Source organism: Carcharodon carcharias, chromosome 11 (assembly GCF_017639515.1).
Source record: "Carcharodon carcharias isolate sCarCar2 chromosome 11, sCarCar2.pri, whole genome shotgun sequence".
NCBI lineage: Eukaryota > Metazoa > Chordata > Chondrichthyes > Lamniformes > Lamnidae > Carcharodon > Carcharodon carcharias.
This window is the reverse complement of record NC_054477.1, coordinates 30,107,570-30,132,115: the sequence shown is the minus strand read 5'-3', so window position 1 is coordinate 30,132,115 and position 24,546 is coordinate 30,107,570. Positions and strand designations below refer to the sequence as shown.

The 24,546-nt window shown below is 38.4% G+C and overlaps 1 protein-coding gene across 1 annotated transcript in view; it reads left to right on the top strand.

Annotated features, from left to right (window-relative positions):
* The window catches only part of ppme1 (protein phosphatase methylesterase 1), a 51,976-nt gene extending 28,192 nt beyond the window's left edge, over positions 1–23,784 (top strand). The window contains exons 6-14 of the mRNA XM_041199381.1: positions 1,483–1,637; positions 1,824–1,914; positions 10,131–10,196; positions 16,331–16,478; positions 17,542–17,653; positions 17,763–17,807; positions 18,248–18,312; positions 18,991–19,058; positions 22,404–23,784. Coding sequence (XP_041055315.1) covers positions 1,483–1,637; positions 1,824–1,914; positions 10,131–10,196; positions 16,331–16,478; positions 17,542–17,653; positions 17,763–17,807; positions 18,248–18,312; positions 18,991–19,058; positions 22,404–22,422 — 769 coding nt within the window. The 3' untranslated portion in view covers positions 22,423–23,784. The remainder of the gene's footprint in view (positions 1–1,482; positions 1,638–1,823; positions 1,915–10,130; positions 10,197–16,330; positions 16,479–17,541; positions 17,654–17,762; positions 17,808–18,247; positions 18,313–18,990; positions 19,059–22,403) is intronic.
* The last annotated feature ends 762 nt before the right edge of the window (positions 23,785–24,546 follow it).

The following is a 24,546-nucleotide window of genomic DNA, read 5'->3' as shown; positions in this document are numbered from 1 at the left end:
GGGATCTGGTTGTCCTATTGCATGGATCACAAAAGATTAGTATGCAGGTACAGTAAGTAATTATGAATGCTAATAGACTGTTATTCTTTATTGCAAGGGGGAACTGAATATGAAAGAGAGATTATGCTTCAATTATATGGGGAATTGGTGAAACCACATCTGGAGTACTGTGTACAGTATTGGTCTCCTTATTTAAGGAGAAATGTAAATGCATTGGAAGCAGTTCAAAGAAGGTTTACTAGACGAACACCTGGAATGGGTAGGTTGTCTTATGAGGAAAGGTTGGACAGGCTAGACTTGCATCCACTGGATTAGAGTTTAGAAGAGTAAGAGGTGACTTGATTGAAACGTACAAGATCCTGAGGGGCCTTGACAGAGTGGATGTGGAGAGGATGTTTCCTCTTGTGGGAGAATCTAGAATGAGGGGTCACTGTTTAAAAATAAGAGGTTACCCATTTAAGACAGATGAGGAAAAATTGTTTTCTGAGGGTTGAGTGTCTTTGAAACTCTCTTCCACAAGAGGCAGTGGAAGCAGTGTCTTTGAATATTTTTAAGGCACAGCTAGATAGATTCTTAATGAGCAAGGGGGTGAAAGGTTATTGGGGATAGGTGGGAATGTGGAAATGAGGATACAATTAGAATAACCATGATCTTATTGAATGGCGGAGAAGGCTCAATGGGCTGTATGGTCTACTCCTATTTTTTGTGTCCTTGTGTTCAATTGGCCTTGGTGCAGGAAGGCCAACATTGACCCTCCCTCCCTTGAGTTAATCGGGATGGTGGGGGCTAGTTGGAAAGGTGACGGACTCTACATCCCGCGCCTTCCTGCCCAATTAAATAGCCTGCTCACCTCCCAGCCCTTTCCTGTGGTTTGGGGTGGGGTGGTGCAATGCTTGTACCTACAACACATGGTCTGCAGTGGTTCACGAAGGCAGCTCACGACCTTTTTTCAAGGGAAATAGCAATGGGCAATAAATGGCTGGCCTTGCTCATGTCCCATGAATGAATTATAAAAAGACACAGCTGGTCAATTGATACATTAAACTAGGAAGGAATACAGGTAGCGTGTCTCAAAACCAGCAAACTCAGGACCAAATCTGTGCCAGATTTTGGATCTTGCTAGTTTTTGGGTCAGGCAGTTTGCATTGGGTCAAGGGTCGCTTGAACCACTCAGCGGAAAAGTTAAACCGCACCAATGCAGCACCTGGTCGAACAATTCAATAAATTATTTTACTTATTTAATAATAGTTAAATTTCATGCATAACAGCTTGAAAAAAATATCCTGTTTTCAGATAGCGGATTTGAGACAGAGTACCTGTACTATTGGATAAGTTACCTTGACATTGGGCTATTGAATCTAATTGCACCTAGATTAGATAACCTATCTGGACATAGTAAGCTTTAAAACAGCCTGTTAGTCAACTTTGTTTGAACTTTGAGAATGTTGCTGTATTTTTTTTTAAAACCTTCTCCCTTTACAGAGACATTGGCAATATAGTGGAAATACTGTACAGTGAAAATTCTCCCCCCGTTCTGTTGATTGGTCATAGTATGGGTGGAGCAATAGCAGTTCATATTGCAGCAAAGAACCTGGTGCCATCGCTTGTGGGCCTGTGTGTGATTGATGTCGTAGAAGGTGGGTTATTTAAGTTACTATGTGAAATTTTTTTTTTAAATTTGTTTTGTTTCAGGTAAAAGCAGATACCAGACCTTTAGTAACAGCTCTTATAAACCATTAGTACTGCATAATAACTTTGCCTAGAGTATGTATAAATGAAGTTTCACTTATCATTTTATAACTTCTTTTAAAAATCATTTCTAGGCACAGCGATGGATGCTTTAAACAGCATGCAAACGTTTTTACGGAGTCGGCCTAAAGTATTCAACTCTATTGAAAGTGCCATAGAATGGAGGTGAGATTTCTTTACCTTTCTGAATGCAAGCAACTCCTCCGTAACTTCTGTGGGACATCCTCCAGAACAAACCCTTTTCATTCAAAGAATAAAAGGGCCAGCATCATGAAGTCCACATTGTCCCAACAAGAAATGAAGCCGGAAATCTTATCGTCCAAAGTGGAGTGTCTACCATAATGTAGCAGTCCAATTAGAGGCTTAGGCAAGAATTGGCCATTCTCTCTTCCAACCATGGTAAGTGGCCATCTCTGGTTGGGAGTAGAATATTTTGGGAGTTTCTTGCGCCTTGAGTCAAATTTGAATGATGCAAGATATAGCTTTGTAAGTATGTAAAGAAAAAGAGGGTGATTCCCAGCTTGGGAATAATTCTTTTGCCTCCAAAGATGAGTGCTAAAGCAGAAAGTCATTCCTCTCATCCCTGTCTCTCTCTCAGAGTTCTTCTGTCAACACCCTAAGTTGTTTTATGACCCAAGCACCCTTTTAAACAGCTCTGGCAACCTATTTGCCAATTATAAATCAGTCACAGAAATCATGGATATGGACAGCTTGGAGAATTAATTTCTACTGATATTTAGAAAGGATCATCAGCTGCTCGTGAGCTAGGTACCTACTATGCTGCTTTTGAGCATTTTGAATGGGTTGGTTTCTGGAACTGACAGTAATCATTTGGTGACTTAGTAGAAATCAAGGGTCTTCTGACAAACTTCTGATAGTTTCAATGGGTTTGGTGCTTGTAGTGGAAAAGGAAGAGGACCTCATTAAATGGCAGGGATTACAGCAGCAGAAACAAAAAGGAACGCAGCTTGCAGGAGGCTTTATTCCATAAATATAGGCCCAGAACCTCTTGCCTGCATTCACTGAGGAGCAGCTTGTGTATGTGAGGAAAATCTGTATAACAAGTATCCAGATCTCATAACCTGCTGCAGCACCTATTGTCAGCACAAAGTCAAGTGCATCTTTGCATGTGGCTGACAGTCACTGTTGCCTTAAATTTTTTAATGCTTTGGTCATTCCAGTGTTTGCAGATGACATCTGCCACATCAGCCAATCACTTTTGCAGGTCTGCATTCACCATACTTCAAAGCCATTGACTTCATACCCTTTCCCATGAATGCCATGAAGCAAGAACGTGGGATTTAGGGTTTTCTAAGATTGTACATTCGCCCCCCAGGTGGGACACACATTTCCTTGCATGTTCTTGTATGGAAACCTGGAATCTACATAAATAGGAATTTCACTCACTATACATCCAGCTGTTTTATGGTCACCTACATTGCCTTATGCTGGTTTGTATCAGTAGCCATGGCGTCTTTATGTCGCACCAGTTCTCAAATTCCCTTTCTTGCACCAAAGCATTGAACCAGAGGCTGGCCGCTTGAGTGCAAAGGCTATTATCTCCAAACTTGGCTAACATTGCCTCTCAGGAACCCAAGCACAGATATACATATGGGGTAAAATCACTGTCATGCCTCCACTTGAACTCTGATAGAACAGACCTAATCCTTCTGGAAATAAGGTTTCCACTGTAAGCTAGGTTTGTATGTTTTGTGCTTTACAGCCCTCAGAGAGTCATCAGGAAGTTGTTGACTGCACATCTTTTCCATCAGGGGGGCCAATCCATTTAGCCTGCAGCAGAGGAAGATCTGGAGTCTTTGACACATTTGACCACACCATCTTCCTCCCACATTTCTCTACTCTAATCCAGCCAGAAAGTACTGCACTCATCTGGTTCCATTCTTACCTAGCCAGTTTTAACCAGAGAATCAATGCTTCTCTTCCCGCACCTGCAGTATTACCTCCTGGAGTCCCTCAAGGATCTATCCTTGGCCCCCTCCCACTTACATGTTACCCCATAGCACCATCATCCAAAAACACCTAAGATTCCACAGGCTCACTGATGATACCCAGCTTTACCTCACCACCACCTCTTTTAACACCTCCATTGCTTCTGATTTTCGTGTTGCTTGCCTGACACCCAGAATCGGAAGAACAGAAGTTTCCTTCAGTTAAATAATGGGAGGATCAAAGCCATTGTCTTTGGACCCTGCCACAAGCTCCGTTCCCTAGCCACCTCCAGCCTTCTCCCTGACCACTATCTGAGGCTGACACAGACTGTTTGCCACTTTAGTGTCATATTTGACCCGGAGATAAATTTCTAACCCTAAATTCTCCATCACAAAGCAGGCTACTAATCGCCTCATCCATGCCATTGTTACCTCTGGACTTAACTATTTTCCTGGCTGACCTCTCATCTTGCACCCTCTGTAAACTTGAGCTCATCCAAGACTTTGCTGCCCACATTCTAACTTGCACCAATTCCCATTCACTCATTACCATCTGCTCACTGAACTGCAATTGACTGCTAGCCCAGCAATACCTCAGTTAACCTCGAAAGCCTGTTCAGCCATAATCTCATTGAAGGTGATCAGTGGCCTAACTCCGTATGTCCCTGCCCTTACCCAATATCCCATAATACTTTTGGTTAACAAAAAATTATCAATCCCTGATTTAAAATTTACAACTGCTCCAGAATCAATTACCATTTGCAGGAAAGTTTCAAATGTGTCTTTCCTAATTTCGCTCCTGAAAGGTTTGGCTCTAATTATTTTTAACCCCAAGCCTGGACTCTCCAACCAGCATAGTTTCTCTCTATCTACTCTTTATTTTCCCCTTAATATCTTAACTTCAATCATATCACACTTTAATCTTCTAAATTCCAGAGAACACAACCCTAGTCTGATTTAACTGCTGGGATTCCAATTGTCATTCTGGTAAAGATGTGTTGCACCTCTTTACGTCCAAAGTTGATGGCCTCATATTTGCCTACAGTTAAAAGCCATTTGCCACAGTTTTGACTATTCATTTAATCTGTTAATTTCTCTAATTTTTTTGTTTTCATGTACATTGCATACAGTGTCACCTATCTTTGTGGCATCAGTAAATTTGGATATGTGGCTTTCAAACGCATCATCTAGGTTGTTAATTAATACAGTGAATAGCTGAAGCCCCAACTCAGATCCTTGTGGGACACCACTAGTCACATCCTGTCAATTAGAGTACCTATCCATTATCCCTACTCTCTATCTCTTGCACTCAACCAGTTTCTAACCAGGTCAATAATTTGCCTTCAATTCCCTGAGCTTCAGCTCTACCCAACAATCTCTTAAGAGGGACCTGGAAGTCCGTACAAATATCATAGGCTTTCCCCTGTCCCCTACTTTAGTCAAAGTTCAAGCAGGTTTGCAAGGCATAATCTACCCTTTACAAACCCTGGGTCCCTCTGAAAATTTCCAAGGTGTTCAGTCACACTACATGCTGTAGTAATTTCCTGACAATAGATGACCAACTGGTCATAACTCTCTGGTTTCTTTCTCTCACCTTTTTTAAAGAGTAAAGTGTCATGAACCATTTCTTTAGGCTGGAAAATTGTACACGAATCAAGAGAACTTTGGAAGATTCTTCTTAAGAAGACTAGTACTGGAGAAAATGCCAGTATGTCAGATTGCATGTGAACCCAGTTAGCCAATGTTGGAGCCCATTTAACACAGATGTGTTTGATTCTGACCACTTTTCAAGTAGCACTCACTGGATAGTTGTCACATACTTGAGACCTGGTTGATTTCTCCTCTCTGCCCCACCACCTTAGGATACTAGAGGTTAATTTAACAGTTCCGCTGTTATTTCAGCTGAGATGACCACAGTTAGCATGGATCAGGAGAAGCTTTGACTGACTTGTTTTCATGGTTTATATCAAACATGTCTCCCTTACTTGCTGAATTGTCAGGAAAAGCTTTGCCATTACAGGCTTGCTGTTTCTTCCTTTCACTACTTATTAATGAATATCCACATCTGCTTTTGGATCTTTCTGTGAATGTCACATGCTTAGTTTTCATTGACAGTCTCAGCAGCAGATGTATATTTGGTGGTTTTGTTTATGGTGTAAAGGCACTTGAGACAATTTTATACTGTTCACCCCATCAAGCTTATGCCATCTAATTAGATATCTTTCAACCCCCTTCTTTTAATGATGTTACCGTTGAAAATGTGTCATTCAATCAGTTAGCAGTTGACAATATAAAGAAAATTAAAGCAGCTTCCCAGGCGAACAAACCATTTGATTGTTCAAACTAACATGGCTCTGTTTGCTGGTGGCTATAAGTGCACAAAATGACAGTTGTGAGATTATACTGGAGACTACACTTAATTTTTCTTTTTCTGTGTGAGTTTGCTGCAATGTGGGCCACAATTATTACGAGCTTGAATTATTACTCATGGCCGCAGAAATATCTATAACTGTCATAAGAATATCAAATACCTTAACCATTCTGCTGAATGTAAATTGGGACACAACAGTAATAATTACTTAGCACTGCCTACAGAAGCTCACCAAGAAAATTGCCTATAAGGCTAGTAGAGATAATTGTTCATATATTCCAGCTGAGATGTGATGGCAGCACTACTTCGTAACTGAGGCTGCTGTGAGACTAGTTAGTAAGACTAAACTTCTGCGTGGACCATCTCAACTTTTTGGAAGCGTGGGGAGCAGAGGGTGGCGTCCTGATGCATCTCTTGACATTGTAAAACAATCAAATCTTTCTGGTTTGAGGTAAAGTGGATTCTGTGCCTAAGTGAGATCTATTTACTTGCATTCCTGGTTTGTGCAAACCAGATTTGAATAAAAATGTTCAGTATGTTAATGGCTGCCAAAAGACTGATGCTTTTTGGGGTGCGAATTATATATTTTGTCATTGTGAGCCAAAGGGGATAATATGAATCTGCAAAGGGAGACATCCGATGTTAAAGACAATGAGGGAGTGAGGACAACATACTTCATGGTTAAAGAGGTATAATTTTAGTTCAAAGGATTTATGTAAGACACATCAAAGCAGCATTTCAAAATGTGGAGATGAAGGGGAAACCCAGAATATTAAATGTTTGACTAACTCCAGCACCACTCACTAAGAAATTTTGTTTTTTAGGAGTGATAAGATTTTTAAAAAATTAATACTTTTGTTAAATGTTAAAGTTATATTCTCGACAGTTTTAAGTCCACAGTTGGGTGCATGTTTGTAAATTCTTAGAACTCCTCAATTAGTAATACTCATTAATTATTCACTCTCATTTGTTGTGTTCCAAATATGTAAATACATTTTTCTGTTTCCTGAATTAACAATACTGGAGACAAATAAAAGTCTATGCAGAGTTTGAAGTCCAATGATATGGATTCTTTCATGTCTTTACAGATAAATCCACCCTATGCACTACTGAGCCAAGGCAGAATGTAATTCAATAATTTCATAGGGTACTGAATAAACCCTAAATGCAGCAGGTACTGACATCTCTCCTGAGAAGAGAAGGGGTGGTTTGACACCAATAGGACCTGTCATTCAGACAGATGACAATGTTGTTAAGAGCCAAGAAGATGCATCACCTCTGGTTCCTTCACTGAGACTTCTCTGGACACCAATGTAGAAGTCATATGTAGAACCCCTGGAGATGTATGTACCTGCTGTATGAGACAATGAAAAATGTGCATGCTGTAGTGAGCAGCAACACTAAATGCATAATGACACGTTATATGCATTATGCAATTTTTGTTGGGCTCCATTGGTGGAACAGGTTGGTGTCCCAGTCACTCGACTCTGTACAATTATGAAAACCACCAGCTTGCCTCTACCCTGCTTGGGCATGTCAGTCTTTGATGTTTCCTTCACTCTTTTGAAGGCCTGTTTATGGCTGACTTTATTTCCTTTGATCCTTGGGCTGAATCCAAGTACCACCCTGTGTGAGAGTTCTCTGGTGACTGCTTCTGAAGTTCATCTGCTAATCCTGAGATATATTTGTGAAACATAAAATGGACATACTTTACAAAACCTCCTGTATTCACCAAGAATTTTTTAAAAATTGAGTATAGAAAACTTGTCCTGAATTCATTTTAGTTTTTCCTCTCAATTTTGGGCTGCTCATCATTATAGGGACCCAGATTTCTACATTGACTTGAACTTCAGCTGAATCTCAGGCTTGTCCAGGTCTACATATATGAAGGACAGTTTGAATAAAGCTTATCATATTCCAGTTACCTCATATTTGTAAAAAAAAAGTCTTGTAAGTAACACAAAAGCCAAATACTGTGGATGCTACAAATCTGAAATAAAAACAGAAAATGCTAGAAATGCTTGGCAGTTCTGGCGTTTTTGTAGAGAGAGTGGAAAAAAAGGTTCTGACAGGCCACCAACCTGAAATGTTGACTCCACAGATGTTTCTTGATCTGCTGGGTATTTCCAGCATTTTCTGTTATACATTATCAGTTACTTTTCTATGTTGGGTCTAGGAAAGGACTATCATAGCTGTTGAAATTAAATTTGATATAATTTGATTTTTTTTCATTAAACTTGATTGTCCTGAGATAATCAAAGCAGAAAAACTCTAAGAAAAGCTACAGACATGCAAAAAGAAGTATTTAGTACAGTTAGATCATTTCTTTACAAAAGATATTTTTTAACATTGTAGCTGCATTGCTTTTTTTCTAAAGCAAAGAAAATAAGACGCCTTCTAATTGGAGAAGTGTCATACAATTTTTGAGCTTTATATCTATATTCCAAGTCTAATGAAGAAATATATGATGCAATTACAAGTAGTTTGTGTGTATGCACATGTGCAACATTGAGGAATTTTGCCTGCTGTACAAGAAAATATAGTGATCTAAAACTGTTAACACATTCTAAACAAGACTTACAGGCTCCATTGAAAATATAGTGTTTCTTCAGGCTTTATTTCTGTTTTTTGTCATGTGGTGGCTTTAACAGCATGTGAAAATACATCTTAGCATAGCTTAGCATGACTGTTTCCTGAAGAACTATTGATGCTACTAATAATAGTACAAGACTTGCTGCACTCTAGTTTTAGAATGTGACTTCAAACTTGAATTGAGCACCGTGTTGAGCAATGGCATCAAATTTGTCACATCTCATTTTTTTGGGGCTGATTTCTCTGAAAACATCAAGCCGTTGATTTTTAAAACTTGGATATTTAAGCAGTTTATTAGAGTGTTAGAAATAGTAGAAATAGTTTAGGAGTCGAAATAATAAATATAGAATGGTGAGAGGAGACAGAAAACAGAAAGATTTAAGGTGCTTTGCATTCTGTGTATAAAAAATTGGAATGTTTTATTTTTGTTGTATAAAACTAATATATAAATCAGAATAAAGCTGCCGTTATTGGAGTATGTTAGTGTATTGGTTATGTTACTGGATTAAAATTTCGGAGAATGTGAACTTAAATGGCAGTTTAAGAATTTTAATTTTGGTTTTTAAGTTTTTTTTAAAAATCCAAAAATAAAAAGCCAGAATCAGTAAAGGTGAATCCAACAGATTGTCATGAAAACCCATGGGTTCAGCATTGTCCTTTAGGAATGAAATCTGTCATCCTTGTTCTAAATAGTTTCTAAGTAACTCTAGCCTCCCATGAGAGTGGTTCACTCATAAATGCCATTTGAAGCGGCCTAACAAGCTATTCCATTCAGGGCAACTAGGGATACTTCTAATTTTGTCAAGTAATATGCACACAATAGCACTTATTTTAGCAGCTCTGAAACTTAAGAGATCTCAAAATTTCTCAGAATGAGTTGATGGCCCTCCCCCAGATCCTATCCTCAATTTCCTCCCCTCCTCAGAAAATGGTGATTCATGCTTGACATACAATTCCATCAGGACAGCGCCTTACCCAAGGGGTGTTCAAATATGAAGTTAGACAGTGAATATCAGAGATGATTTATGAAGATGATAGCTGAGGCCGGTCCCACTTTACAAAGGATCCCTAAAAGGTGCATATTCTCCAATTGGAGGTATATCAGTAGCAGCAACTCTTGCTAATTTTTCCCTCCTTAGTCTGGGGATGCTTAAACTATGTATAGTGGTCCCATTCGCCTCGTTGGGACCAGTTAGCTCAAAATAGATTAATCTTCTTTGACTTGTATAGGCCAGTACCAGCACATTTGTGTGTCTTCAGAAAACATTATCCCTGCTTCCTTCAGGTTTAATGGTCACATCGATGCTGTGTTTATTTTTTTGGTAAACCCCTATTTATCCAATTCTGTTCCTTCTATGTTGTTTTGGGAATAATCCAAAGTACTTGACTGATAAATATAAGATGATGGTGTATATGTGACTCATCTTAAATAAGAACTGCTCTATTCAGGTTTCCACTTTTTTTTGCAGCGTGAAAAGTGGTCAGATACGAAATATAGAATCAGCAAAAGTCTCCATGGTTGGTCAAATAAAACTGTAAGTTTTTTTCATGATTCCTTATTAACATAGTCTCTGTATTAGCAGAAAAGTAAATTTGTCTTTTCATTAATAAACTTTGATTCTGTGTGGTATTTTGAGTCTCTTTAACTTGTTATATAGAATTCTATATTTAGTTTCTTCAGGTAATTGATATTTGCCATATCAACTTGAGTTTACATATAACCTTGAATGTAGGAAAAAAGTCTTGAGACATTTCATAGAAACATGGGAAAAAATTGATGTTAAGGCAAATGTATGGGTCCTTGGCAGCTGAAGGCTGTGGAAAGATTTAAAACATAAGAATGAAAATTTTAATTTTTAGACATTGGGGCACCAAGAGATAGTGCAGATTAGCAAGGTGAAGGGTGATGGACTAGTGGGATTTGGTTTGGCATAGGATAAGGACAGCTGAGTTGGATAAGATGAAATTTACAGATGGGAGGCTATTGGAATAGTCAAGATTAGAGGTGACAAAGGCATGGATGAGGGCTGAAGTTGATTTTGAGGCAGAGGCAAGTGACGTTAAAGAGGTGGAAGTGAGCAGTTTGTGAGATGGATAGGATTTGGGTTGCTAGCTCAATGCAAGTGCAATTACAACACATATTGTGAGTAGAACACAGTTAACATTTCGAGTCCGTATGACTCGTCAACAGAACTAAGGAAAAATAGAAAAGAGGTGAAATATAAGCTGGTTTAAAGGGGGGTGGGGTAGAGGGCCAGTGATAGTTGGAGAAAACCAAAAGATGTCATACACTAAAGGACAAAGAGGTGCTGAAGATGGTGATATTATCTAAGGAATGCGATAATAGGTGACATTAAGGGTAGAAAGCAGGATGAGCAAGGTACATATAGCCCTGGCGGGGGGGGGTCAAAATAGGCTAAAAGGTAGAGGTAAAACAATGGATGGAAATACATTTAAAGATAATAGAAATAGGTGGGAAAAGAAAAATCTGTATAAATTATTGGAAAAAAGGGGGATCGGAAAGGGGGTGGGGATGGAGGAGAGAGTTCATGATCTAAAATTGTGAGTAGTCTGGTTTAATTGAGACAGTGTCTGGGGAAGGGGGTGAAGTTTCTGGAGAGGGTACAAATTTTGTGATGCAGTTTAAGACAATTGCTTCAGTTGTCTTCTACATGTTTAACTGCAGCTCATCTACTAACATAAAACAAAAATCAGAAGGCATAGAGGCAGTGGAGGGGACAAGAGAGGAGGAGGGGGAAAGGTATAGCTGGATGTTATATAGCAGCAGGACCCCATCTTGGCAGATGCTGTTGCTAAGGACGCATATCGATGTGGAAGTAATTATTTTTATACTGAAATGTTCATACTTGTGCAATTTTAAAAATTATTTTATACTGAAAATAGAACATAACAGTCCAACTAACTAGGGAGTGCAGTAGAGTTTTTGGAGGAGAATGGTGCGATTGACCATGTCAAAGAGTTGAAGAGGGAGAATATACCACATTCAGAATATTACTCATGAATTTGTGTAGGGCTGTTTTGGTACTGTGAAAGTTGTGGAAACCTGATTGAAGAGATTTTGTAGAAGAGGTGAGCACTTATATGGGAGACAAAAATAAGTGCAGACAAAAATAATTGAAGATGGGATACTAGTTTGCAAGGAGAAAGGAATCGAGTGGAGGAGAGTGGATTGGAGACTGGGTTAAGAAGGCAGTTGGTAATGTATTGAAGAAGCAAGGGATTATCTTTGTTCTCTCGGATGATTCTAGAGCACTGCTTCTCGATTTAGTACTTTGTGCCACTATTTTCATAACATTTCTTAAAATGGCTTCTCATTAGACACCAAATTCATAAATATAATGGGCCAACTTCTGTTGTTTTATTGCTCAGTACTCTAATAGGGTAATAGAAGCCCAGAAATCCGGCAGAACTCAGTTCAGGCAGATCTCAGTTTCTGGTTCAACTTGAGAAAGTGTCCAGTATCTTCTGGTTTGTTGTATTGTGTCTGAAACTCCTATATGAAGGTTTGTAACTAGTTGCCTTGAAATGTATAGGAGTGGTCTGGGTGGCTCTCCCATTAGATTTATTAACCTATCGCTCGCCCCTCTTTCCAGTTCACCACAGTGAAACAATTGAGATTATCTTGTGTGGTGTCTGTAACTCTTATTTATCATTTTTTGATCCAGCTGATTCTTATGAAACAAAGAAACAGAAAATTTAAAGCTCAGAACATAAGAAGTAGGAATAGAACACATGGCCCATCAAGTCTGCTCCACCATTCAATCCGATCATGGCTGATCTTGGGCTTCCCATTTCCCTTGATTGCTTGAGAGACCAAACAATGGTCTATCCCAGCCTTGAATATATTCAATGATGGAGCATCCACAAACCTCTGTGGTACAGAAGTCCCAAATGATCAACCCCTTAACCCAAGATTGTGTCCTCGTGTTTTAGATTTCTCAACCAACAGAACAATCTCTCAGCACATACCCTAGGGCTGCAATGAGATTCGCCTCTCATTCTTCTAAACTTCCAAGCCCAATTTATTCAGCCTCTCATCATTGAACAGCCCAATCATTCCAGGGATCAATTTAGTGAACATACGCTGTACTGCCTCCAATGCAAGTATATCCTTTCTTAAATGTGGAGACCAAAACTGCACACACTACTCCAAATGCGGTCTGACCAAAACCATGTACAACTGTAGCAAGATTTCTTTATTCTAGTATTCCAATCCCCTTGCAGTAAAGGCCAACATGCCATTTGCATTCCTTATTGCTTGCTGCACCTGCATGCCAACTTGCTGCGTTCCTTGCACACAAGCACACCCAAGTCTCTTTGAACACTTAAGTTTCTTATCTTGTAAAAAAAAATCTGCTTTTTGCATCCTCCCCCAGCTTACCTTTCTACTTAGTTTGGTATCATCAGCAAATTTAGATATATTACTTTGTCTCTTCATCTAATTCATTAATATAGATTGTAAATAACTGAGGCCAGAGCACTGATTCTTGAAGCACTCCATTATTCACTGTCTGCTTACTTATATATAAAAAAATCCTTGTTCATGCCCACTCTGTTTTCTTTCCATTAACTAATCCTCTATCCATGCTAATATATTATTGCCAACTCCATGAGTTCTTATTTTCCTGGTTGACTTTTTTGCGTGCCTTTTGGAAATCCAGGTATACTACATCTGTTGGTTCCCCCTTATCTACCCTACTAGTTACATCCTCAAAAAACTAAGAAATTTGTCAAACAGGATTTCCCTTTAGTAAAACCATGCTGACTTGTTCTAATCATTCTATGTATTTCTAAGTGCATTGTTAAGACTTCTGTTATGGCACAGTGGATGGTAAATGCTGAGCTGCTCAAATCCCAGAGCTCCCCTAATTAATCTGATTCCCAGTTATACCTCCGGTAAGACAACAGTAAAAACAAATAAATTTCAACAGACCCAGGCAAAGCACACAATGCCCTAGACAGTGATATTCACAGTGAGTTTTCTTAGCTTCGGTTCCTGTAGACAGCAACTTTATACCTTGAGGCTGGAGTCTTTTCACACTTGTTAGATAGTAGAATGCCTTCTGCTTACACATATCCCCTTTATACATGTTTGTCCCTTTTTAATGTAAATCCCATTGTTCCAATATGTCTTTGCAACTTTACTTTTTCCATAATATGAATCTTTCATAGCACTCATATTATCAGTAATCTTTGGGAAAAATAAACACTCTGTTTGGCTTAGTCCCCCACAATTATTACATTTCCTTTGTTATCAGCTCCAATAATTTCTTGTTTAACGCTCTGCCCAACTATATAACTACTGTTAGGGTGCCTGTAAACTACTCCCACCAGTGTTTTCTGACTTTTGCTATTCCTGATTCTACTTCATGATTTCAGAGGCCAGATCCTTTCACACTAATGTCCTTTTGCCATCCTTTACTATAAGGGCTACCCCAACTCCTTTGCCATTCTGTCTTTCCAAAATATTGTGTATCCAGGGATATTTATTTCCCAACCTTGATCACCTTGTAACCATGTTTCTGTAATGGCGATGAGATCTAAATCATTTACCTTTATTTGTGCCACTAATTCATCTATCTTATTGTAAATGCTTTGTGCATTCAGATAAAGAATCTTTAATTTGATTATTTTATTTCTATTCCCTATTATTCACTGATGTACACTTATTTTGGTAAACTCTGTCCCTTCCTGACCCACTCTGCTTGTCTTTATCCATATCACTAAACTATTCTGATACTTTGACTGTACTCTTTGGATTCCTAGGTCTCCCTTCACCTGAACCCACCCCTCCTTCTGTTAGTTTAAAGCCGTAGTTATGCGATTGGCCAGGATACTGGTTCCAGCCTGGTTCAAGTGGAGCCCATCCCAGTGGCATCGCTCATTCTTCCCTGAGTGCTGATGCCAGTGCCCCATGAATCAAAACCCCTTTGTCCCACACCACTCTTTGAACCACTTGTTTAATTCTCTAATCTGTTTAATCCTATGCCTTTTGGCTTGTGGCTGGGTAACAATCCAGAGATGATTACCTTTGATGTTCTGCATTTTAATTTGGACCTTAACTCCTCAAATTCTCTTAGCATAACATCATTCCTGGTTCTACCTATGTCATTGGTTCCCACATGGACTACAACAATTGGATCCTCCTCCCATTCCAAATTTCTCTCCAGCTGCGAGGAGATATCCTTAACCCTGACAACGGGCAGGCAACACAACCTTTGGAGCTCCCTAACGCAGCTGCAGAGAACAGTATCTATCCTGCTGACTGTACTGTCTCCTATCATTACCATATTCCATTTTGCTGCACCCACTTGAATGGTGCCATTGTCAGTCCGCTCATCCACCTTGCAGTCATTCTCCTCATCCACACAGGCAAGCACCTCATAACTGGACAAAGTCAATGCCTGAGGCTCCTCCGTCATTACGTACTGGGTCCTCATACCTTCCTGACCAGCAGTCACACCCTCCTGTCCCTGACCAGTGACCAACTCTAAAGTTCTACCTATCTAAAGGGGTGAGAGCACCTCTTGGAATAAAGTGTCCAGATAACTTTCCCACTCCCTGATGCAGCACAGCGTCTGCAGCTCTGCCTCCAGCCTAAGGAGACCATTTGGCTCTGTATGTCTGTGCCCACTGAGAAACAGCTATCCAGCCTAATCCCACTTTCCAGGTTTTAGCCTGTAGCTCTTCAGGTTATAGCGCTTAGTGTTTGTCCAATTTTTTAAAAATGTAGTTAGGCTTTGTACAAATTGGTTTCCTTACACAAATTTTGCATCTACCGTAGACATTCTGTCAAGTTTGGCATCGGTTGTTGCTTCCATAAGTGGATTCCACATCCTTTAAAGCCAGGAATTTAGCTCTCACCATCCGATAACATTATCTGGGGCCATAGCAGTAACCACAGTTTTAAATGAACTTGGTACTAATGTGTGTGCTTTTCCTCTCTTCTGAAAGGTGAACTGATGGACTTTAGTGAGATAAAGCCCTTGAGGGTGAGAAAACACTAATCTGGTTTAATGTACAAAGTTCATATAATTGACTGGAATAGTAAATCCTGAATTTTAACTTGTTCCATAATACACAATCCAAGTAAACATTCAACAGTGACTCTTAATGGGCTGGTGCATACTCTTCAAACTAGTACCCTTTTCTCTGTTACTGGTTGGTCCTATTCTTCTCGGAGAGATCTTTGTTCCTCTCATGTTATCTTCCCTTTTACAGCTCAAGTCAAAAGCCTCTCCAGCCTGTGTTTTTCTCTTTCGGCTACAGAAGAAACCAGCAGCTTGATCTCTCACCTTCCTAATGGACAATAGGGCTGCCAATAAACTGACTACCACCTCAAAGGTGGGATTCCCACAGAAATTAATTCCTGCTGCTCCCAAATAAATTGGACAATCGCAATAATAATAGATGTAGATGATCACTGGGATGGTAAACAAATTTCTATTGTTTCAAGCAATCTGGATAGACGCTTCATCTGGATTCTAAGTCCATGTCTTCCAATTCTGCTGTTCTGTTTATTTGACCCATTAAATTTAGTTTACAATTGGATTTGTTATAAAATTTTAAACAAGAATCCTGCATAGGGAAATAATCGAAAATCCAGAGAAGTTGCATTCTTGCCCGTTTTGAATTGTTTCCCTTTCAGTTGTGAGGATGATATCAACAATCCAGGGAGCTCCCAATCTGTTGTGGACACTGCTATTCACGAAGAGGAGGAGGAGGAAGAAGGAGGAACGGTAAAGAAGGAAAAAGAACCTGAGCCGAGTAAAAAAATCAAAGAAAGTAAAACTGAGGTAAGCAATCAGCTATTGAATTTAAGTTAAAATGTGTCCCTATCTATTTACTTGTTTTTTAATTCTTGTTTTCTTGAAAATATCTTTTGCTCCCTATGGACCTAAAGGTATTCCTGTTCTTAAAGTTGCATGTTTTTACATTTATCTTGAAATTAGAAGTGCCCAGTAATGTAATCAACTCCTAAAATCCATATTTTAAATTCTGTTTGTTTTCAAAATGTTAAAATGTCAAACTTGCTAAATGTATTTAAGTGAAAGTTATTGTTGAACTGTTTTACTGACCATGTGGTTTTTGCATTGTATCATATATTTAACTTTAGTAACATTCACCAAAGGTTCAGGTTTGATTGCTGATCTCATTGATTTAACACAATTGATTTCTCTTTTAAATTATTTAATTGAGCCTGCATAATCCTACAGTTTGAGCCTAAATTCCAGTTGATCAGAGTCATACTTTTGTGTCTCTTTGTGTGTATTTTGTTCCCCCACTCCTCTTTCTGCCAACTCCTTTCATTCAACCCCCCAGACCCTCTGAAGTCATTAAAACTTTACTGGGTACATTATTGCATCATAATGCAGTAGTTATAGTACTGTACTGTATCATCATTTCCTCAATGAAAGTACAACACCAGCACCTACCAAGTTATTTTTTAACCAGCTCCAGTGCACCTTCATAGAAACAAATTCATACAACACAGATGGAGGCCATTCAGTCTGTCATGTCAGCTCGTTGAAGTTATTCAATTATTTCCGATCCCACACCCTTTCCCCATAGCCCTATAAATTGCTCCTTTGGTGAATCATGTTAAACAATAGTATCTTAACATGCAATACGTGTAAGCAGAAAATGTAAGACTGCCTGAACAACCTCTAGATTATATAGTTTCCTTTGCAAAAATGGTGTACCCTATGTATCCCTTATGTACACTATCTGAAAGCTCATCACTTTTGCTATGTTATGGTTTGATGGATTATTTCTGTTCCTTCCTCTGTCAAGGTTAAAAATTCTAGGCTGTTCTACAATTGGCTAATTGTGTAATTTTTTAAATGTTTATTATTTCAGTACACATGGCGTATTGAGCTGTCCAAAACTGAGAAATACTGGGAGGGGTGGTTCAAAGGACTATCCAACCTCTTTCTCAGCTGCCCAATCCCCAAACTATTATTACTAGCAGGTACAATTTATTCTTAATCTAACTACTGTTCCTTTTTGAAAACTGTTTAAAAATCTCCTGTTACCTAATTTCAATCATCCATATAATACTACATTTTTTTCTGTTGTAGGTGTTGACAGATTAGATCGAGATCTTACAATTGGTCAAATGCAAGGTAGTAATATTAACTTCTCGTCTTTAATTTTCAGCTAGTTTATGTTGTACAGCCTTGGCGAGGGTTTTTTAAGTAACATGTGACTCTTCAGTCTGTGTTTTTTATCTGCATTGTAAATTCCCATTTAAAAACTCTGCTTTCAATGAAACTTGTTGCACAGTATTTTCATCTCCATACTTTTGACACTGGTTAAACAGTATACATCACTAGTTCCGTCATCAATTATTTTTGATACTGATTTGCAACTTCACTCATGAAAGACTTGATCAAAATATAGCAATTCCTTTGTCTGAGAAGGGGGGGGTGGAAAGAGAAGCATGAAATGTATTCTAGAGTTTTTAAGTTTCTGGGTGCAGAAAGAAGCTGTTGCAATTATTTAAAAAAAAACTATTTTCAAATGACAATGATGTGATTATGATTCCTGTATATATATCTTTTAGGAAAATTTCAGATGCAAGTTCTTCCACAATGTGGTCATGCTGTACATGAAGATGCCCCAGACAAAGTAAGCATGAAACTTTTCCCAGAGAATCTCTTTGATTTAGTTATGGCATTCAACTTTCAATAAATTCTGAACCTGAAATTCATAGAGTTGGAATTAAACATAGAGTGACTAATTCCCAGCAATAAAAGAGTGTTTTGAGGCCTTGCTGACTTAATAAGCAAAAGCATGTCACTATAATCTGGCAACTTTATCAACCAAAATAATTCATTGAGTTTATTTTAGTAGTTGATAATTTTACATAAACAATGTAGAATTAAAAAATTTGTTCTTAACTTATTTTTAATGTTTGAATAACAAACGTTTTGTGATATCTTGGGAAATTTTAGCAAGCTTTGCACAACCAATTAAAATTGATAATCTATAAATGCTACAAACCTGTAATAAAAACAAAAATTGCTGTTGGTATCTTCAAAGAGAAAAGGCATTTCAGATGTAAGGCCTTCCTCAAAACTGACAGAGCTGTCGTGCATTTCCAATATTTTCTGGTCGTTATTTGTCTGAAGTTTTAAATAATTCCAGGCTGTAGGTGAAATTTGTTTAATTTCTTCAAACTATATTTAGTCTTTAGAAATTTAGACACTGATGCAGTGGTTGAATACGCTTGTCATATCTAGGGAACATATTTAATTTTTATTTATTTTGAATCAATTATATATCAACTTTAATTTTTTTTTCTAGGTGGCAGAGGCAGTTGCAACATTCATGGTTCGCAATAAGTTTACAGAATCAAAGGGTGAAATCCAAAGGTAAGGTATATGTTATACTGCATAAAATATTAGAACAAAAGATTACCAAGCCTGTACTTTTTTCTCCACTTAAGCCACCTAGTCTGATCCTTCTGTCCTGTTCGTTCTCCTTACCATTAATTTCCATATTTCAAAGAAATTACTCTCATTCAACAACCAACATCTGCTTTTAATTTTTCCTTTTTAATTTTTATAATGATTATTTTAATCTTGTGCCTGCTTCCATCTGACCAACTTGATCATCACCCTTCAAAATCTTGAAGATCTCTAGAAGGTCACCCCCCCACCCAACTTTTCTACACTAGTGTTTTTTAAAGGCCCCAATTTCTTAGTTTTTGCTCATTATGATATCTTCTCATCTATAGTATATTACAAAGAATCTATACTGTATTTTTACCATTGCTTTTATATTCTTTCTATAATCAGGTGTCCAAAACTGTATAAAAACTCTATTAAACCTTTTGGTCTGTATGTACATATTACTAAAAATACATGTGTATACATATGTTCAGTTGTAGTGTGAAGTAATATTTAAGTTAGAATAATTCCAGTTCTCCACAGCATATTGTTTTGAATTCTCTTTCTTTTTTTTCTCCCTGCCCACATTTACATGTGTGTGGATGATTTTATATAGACTGGAATAAACACATAGAAGCTACTGCCTCAACCCATGAATATGAATAAAAATAGCACATGCTTTCAGTAGAACCCTAGAGTAAACCAAAAGGGTTCCAACAACTTCCTGAACTAATTTCACAATTGCAAATCTATAAGGGAGATGGTGGCTAAATGGTAAGGTCACTGGACTAGTAATACAGAGGCCCAGGCTAATGCTCTGGGGACATGGGTTCAAATCCCACTATGGTAACTGGTGGAATTTAAATTCAATTAATAAGTCAGAAATATAAAGCTAGTCTCAGTAATGGTGATCATGAAATTCCCATTGATTGTCATAAAGACTCACCTAGTTCACTAACGTCCTTTAGGGAAGGAAATCTGACATCCTTACCAGGTCTGGCCTACACGTGATTCCAGATCCACAGCAATGTGGTTGACTCTTAAATGTCCCCCAAACTGTTCAGCTCAGGCAATTAGAGATGGGCAACAGATGCAGGCTTTGCCAGCAACACCCACAAATAAAAAACACAGCAGAATAAAAAAAACACAGTTCTATTGGTAGTACTCGGGATTTACAAGTTGATATTGAAACAGTCCTAAAGCCAAAATAAGAAAATTTTAAGAATGGCAATCAGGGAACCTGTTTGGCTAACATTTTGTTTTTTCAAATTAAACTGAAATTTCTACCTGATACTGAGGTAATCTAGTAAAGCTTTAAATAATGTAGCGTTATGATCCTGGACCAGACCCCCAATGTTGGTACAATCATTTAGGGACTAGGAACTTTTTGTTTAAAGTAGACAAAGCTTGCAATTCAAGACACTTACTAAGAGAATAAAGCCACAAGATTCCATGGGTTTTGATAAAATGAACTACAATGCAAGGTCAAAAAGATAAAACCATTTACAATATCTATCTTGTACTAACTTATAAAATGAGGCACTCCTGAATTAACAGGCAAACAGTGGTCGAACACAACATTGTACAATAAATAGCAAATGCGACCAAGACCGATCCCATGGATTCTTCACAACCCACCCAGACGTCAGTAAACACCAAGTCAACCAATCACTTTGAAATTCAGATTCCCTCTGAATTTCCTCAAAGCTGCTCTGACTTGAAGAGCCTCAATGACTGCACTCTGGGTTTTTCTGCACCCAGAAACTTAAACTCTAGAATACCATTTCATACTTCTCTTTTCCTCCCTCTCAGACGAAGGAATTGTAATAAATGACCAGGGTTTCATTCTCATCTCCCAAGACTCCGTTCCCCTGGATTTCCAAGTCTGCACTCCAGCCTCAGCTTACTCGCACAATTTCCGCTCTTTTAATAGCCAGCTAGCTTCACTGGCTGGCACTGCCCTGGATTTCACCAAACTATAAATGACTCCCAGGACTTCTTCTGAGCCATAACTGCATGGAAGTATCAAATGGCTCCTGGGACTTCTCCTGAGCTCCAGCTACAGGGCCAGCTAACAGCAACATTTTTGCTGTCTGGACCTGCTAACAGAAGCACTTTTTGGTATGGGCTGAAACCTTAGAACTTCCTTAAGCTCCACCAATCTCCATGATGACATAGCCTTCCAGGGTTCACTGAATGCTTTTAAATTAAGTGCAGCTCTAACTCCCAAAACAAAACAACTCTTTGGACTGCATTTCTTTGCACCTCATCTCCAATTCTCCAGCTAAGTCACAGCCCACCATATGATCTTGCATTTCTAGCCGATCTTGCGTTTCTATCCCTTAAGTCAACATGGCCCCAATCTTAAGTGTACTAGTCCAGAAGCTGCTTTAGTTGCATTAATCCCATTTCTACAGTTAAACTTTAATCTTCCCAGAACTAAAAATTACCTAAAATATTAACATGAAACATGAACCAGGTATTTATAACAGTAGGCTTGAAAGCCTGCATTATTCAACCTTAATCAATATCACTCTACAGTTACCAGTTTCCGTGGTCTCAGAAGCATTCAAACCACCATATTCTGTGAAGTACTTAGACTAGATGTAAACCTTATGTAGGAACACCTATGCTGTTCCAAATACAGCTGTGATTGGTAGGGATTAGAGAGAGTTCCTGCAAGGTCTGCAAAGAACGACTGTGCAAAGGAACTTAACTGACTGACTAGCATATCTGTTTAACCCTTATAACCTATTTCCAATCTCCCATTCTTCAAGCTGACTTTGACATCTCTACTGCCGCCGTTTTCTTTTAAATCTCCCTGTGAATAAATTTGCTTGTTAATTCAGTCATGTCCAAAAGTGTCTGTTATAAATTATATTGCTTGATTTTTCAAATGACTTGGTTGCTTTGTGGGAATCCTACATAAATTGAAAAAAACAGGCCTTTTCTTTGCCTAGAACATGCTGTCCCAGGTTATTTTGAGCATGGGCCACATTCCCTTATTAAAAATGTGGTGGTTCTTACTTATGGGAACTGACTTTTGGGTTATCCATCAGACAAGAAACTGGTGAGGGCTCCAAACATAGCACCAAGACTGGGTTAACTAGTCTGGCCCGCTGATTTTGAACTGCACCATTATTCAATAGAAATACAAATAAATCTGAGGATCTTGGGAGTGTGCAAAATGAACTATACCAAGGATAAGCTGTATCATAGGTAGTGTATACTGACCAGAAAAGTTATTCACTGTTTGCTTCTATCACTTAACAGTAAACTTAAGAACAGGTTCTCCATATATTTTATGTACTTTTTTGTTTGTTTCAGCACTTACCCCAATTTTTAATAGATCCACCAGCCTTCAAACTCAACTTCGACTATATAAAGATCCATCAGGGGCCACTGTGATGTATCCACGTATCGTCATCTGCCTAATCTGAATAATACAGTGAAGCTTGAATGACAGAACTTCATAAGCCTACTTCACCCCACTGTTAGCCTGCATCATTCATTGAACCTGTCATCGTGGGCACTACAGAATGACTGAAAAGTGCAACCTGTTTCTGATTCAAACATTAAAACAATTAAAGGGGATTGCTTACTCAAAGTGTATTTTTTTTTCTTGCACATGTTCTAGTACAGAACCTGGAAGTGTTTTTGTATCATGCTAATTGCTTAGGAGTTAAGATGTGCTCTGGAACTGAATGTGTTTGTGATACCAATAATTTCTGTGGTTAAATCTAGGTCTGTTTTGGAACTGGGTTAGGTGATCCTTTACAAAAAAAGTCAAAGGAGAAAAATGAGAACAAATACGCAGGACACCCAACCAAGTATATCAAGTTTCTGGATTTGTTACCATCAAAATACTAACACTCCTAACTTTATACATGTACTGAGACTTAACCTAATTTAAACTGACGTCAAAGTGTGCTTCTGGGATCAAACTTTATTGGCCTTAACCATTGGCAAACAAATGATTTTGCACTTATTTTGTGACGAGGTAAAATGTTTTTATTTTATCCAATCTGTAATCCAAATTCTTTATAGATAAAGATCAGTGTTTTGGAGCATAGTTACATATAAATACTATTGTTCTAAGATATTAGCTGATGAAAGACATAGGCAGTAAGAGAGAAGTTATACTGCAGTCTGCTGCTAGCTGTGATTCACATTCTTGCCCACCAGGAAAGATCCCTGAAAGTGTGGTTATTAATTTTGAGTGAGGAGCTGCAGCAACCAGTTTCACATAACGTTTTAAAAAACTCAATGCTATATTTCTAAAAGTGTCTAGTAGATCCAATAGACATGCCTGAGCACTTTTTAAATCCAGCTTCATACTGAAGTGGATATATCTTTCATTTAATGTGAAGTTTAAGTGGTGTGACAAAGCCAGGATGCAATCTGAAACTGCTTGTCTTTAATGCGCAAAATTGCTATACATCAATATGAAAGTGGCAGTAAAACTGCAAAAGGCAAAATACTGCAGGTACTGAAAATCTGAAATATAAACAGAAAATAGTAGAAACACTCAACAGGTCAGGCAACATCTGTGGAAGGAGAGAGTTAACATTTCAGGTCTGTGGTCTTTTGAACTTTGTATAATTGCAGTCTTCTATGTTCCTCACTGTGACCATTTATTGTTGCAGAGAATGGCAATCAGTAACAAAAAGCAATTGAAAAAGAGATTAAATTTGAGAGATTACTAAAACTGTCTGGACTTGTATATCTGAATAATTATGATACATAATCTTTTTTAACACAATAGTTGAGAAAGGGAACAATGAGACAGGCTGAGGGATTGGGAGATGATTTTTAGGCAGCCATTTCCTGTAACCAAATTCTTGTTCCCCTCAACTGCCACCCTCCCCCCCCCACCACCCCACCCCCTCTCCCCCTCCCCGAAGTGTGTCAGCAGTCAAATTGGAAGCTATAACTTAGAAGTGTCCAGGGCACTTCCCTAAAACAGATATTGGGCTCCTTGGATGTACTAATCACAACCTAGTGGCTATTCTTAGACCCTGCAAGTTTAGCAGAAACATGGGCTTTGCATCGTCAGTTTTTCCAGGTATACTGTAACTTGACAGCTGCCCTTAAACACATATTCTGGCATTAAACCAATTCTTGATCAGGAGTAACTGCAGACCTCCAGTATCTCACTCATGTAACTTTTATGCAATTTAAACCTCCACTTGATACACTAATCTGTTGCTTCTACTTATATTTTGGGGTATATTTTCCTCTAATTGCTGGCAGAGATAATGGTTAAATAGAAAGCTGGTTTGCCCCTTATCATAAGATACCTATGGTTGAGAGAGGCCACTTGACCAACTTTAGCACACTCATCCAGAGGCATCCTACAGGAGCTAATTGGTTCTTGAATAATTCCAGGATTTTCACCTCTACTATTGTTTCTGGAAGTTTATTCTATATATTTAGTCTGATGAAAGGTCCTTGACCTGGAACATTAATT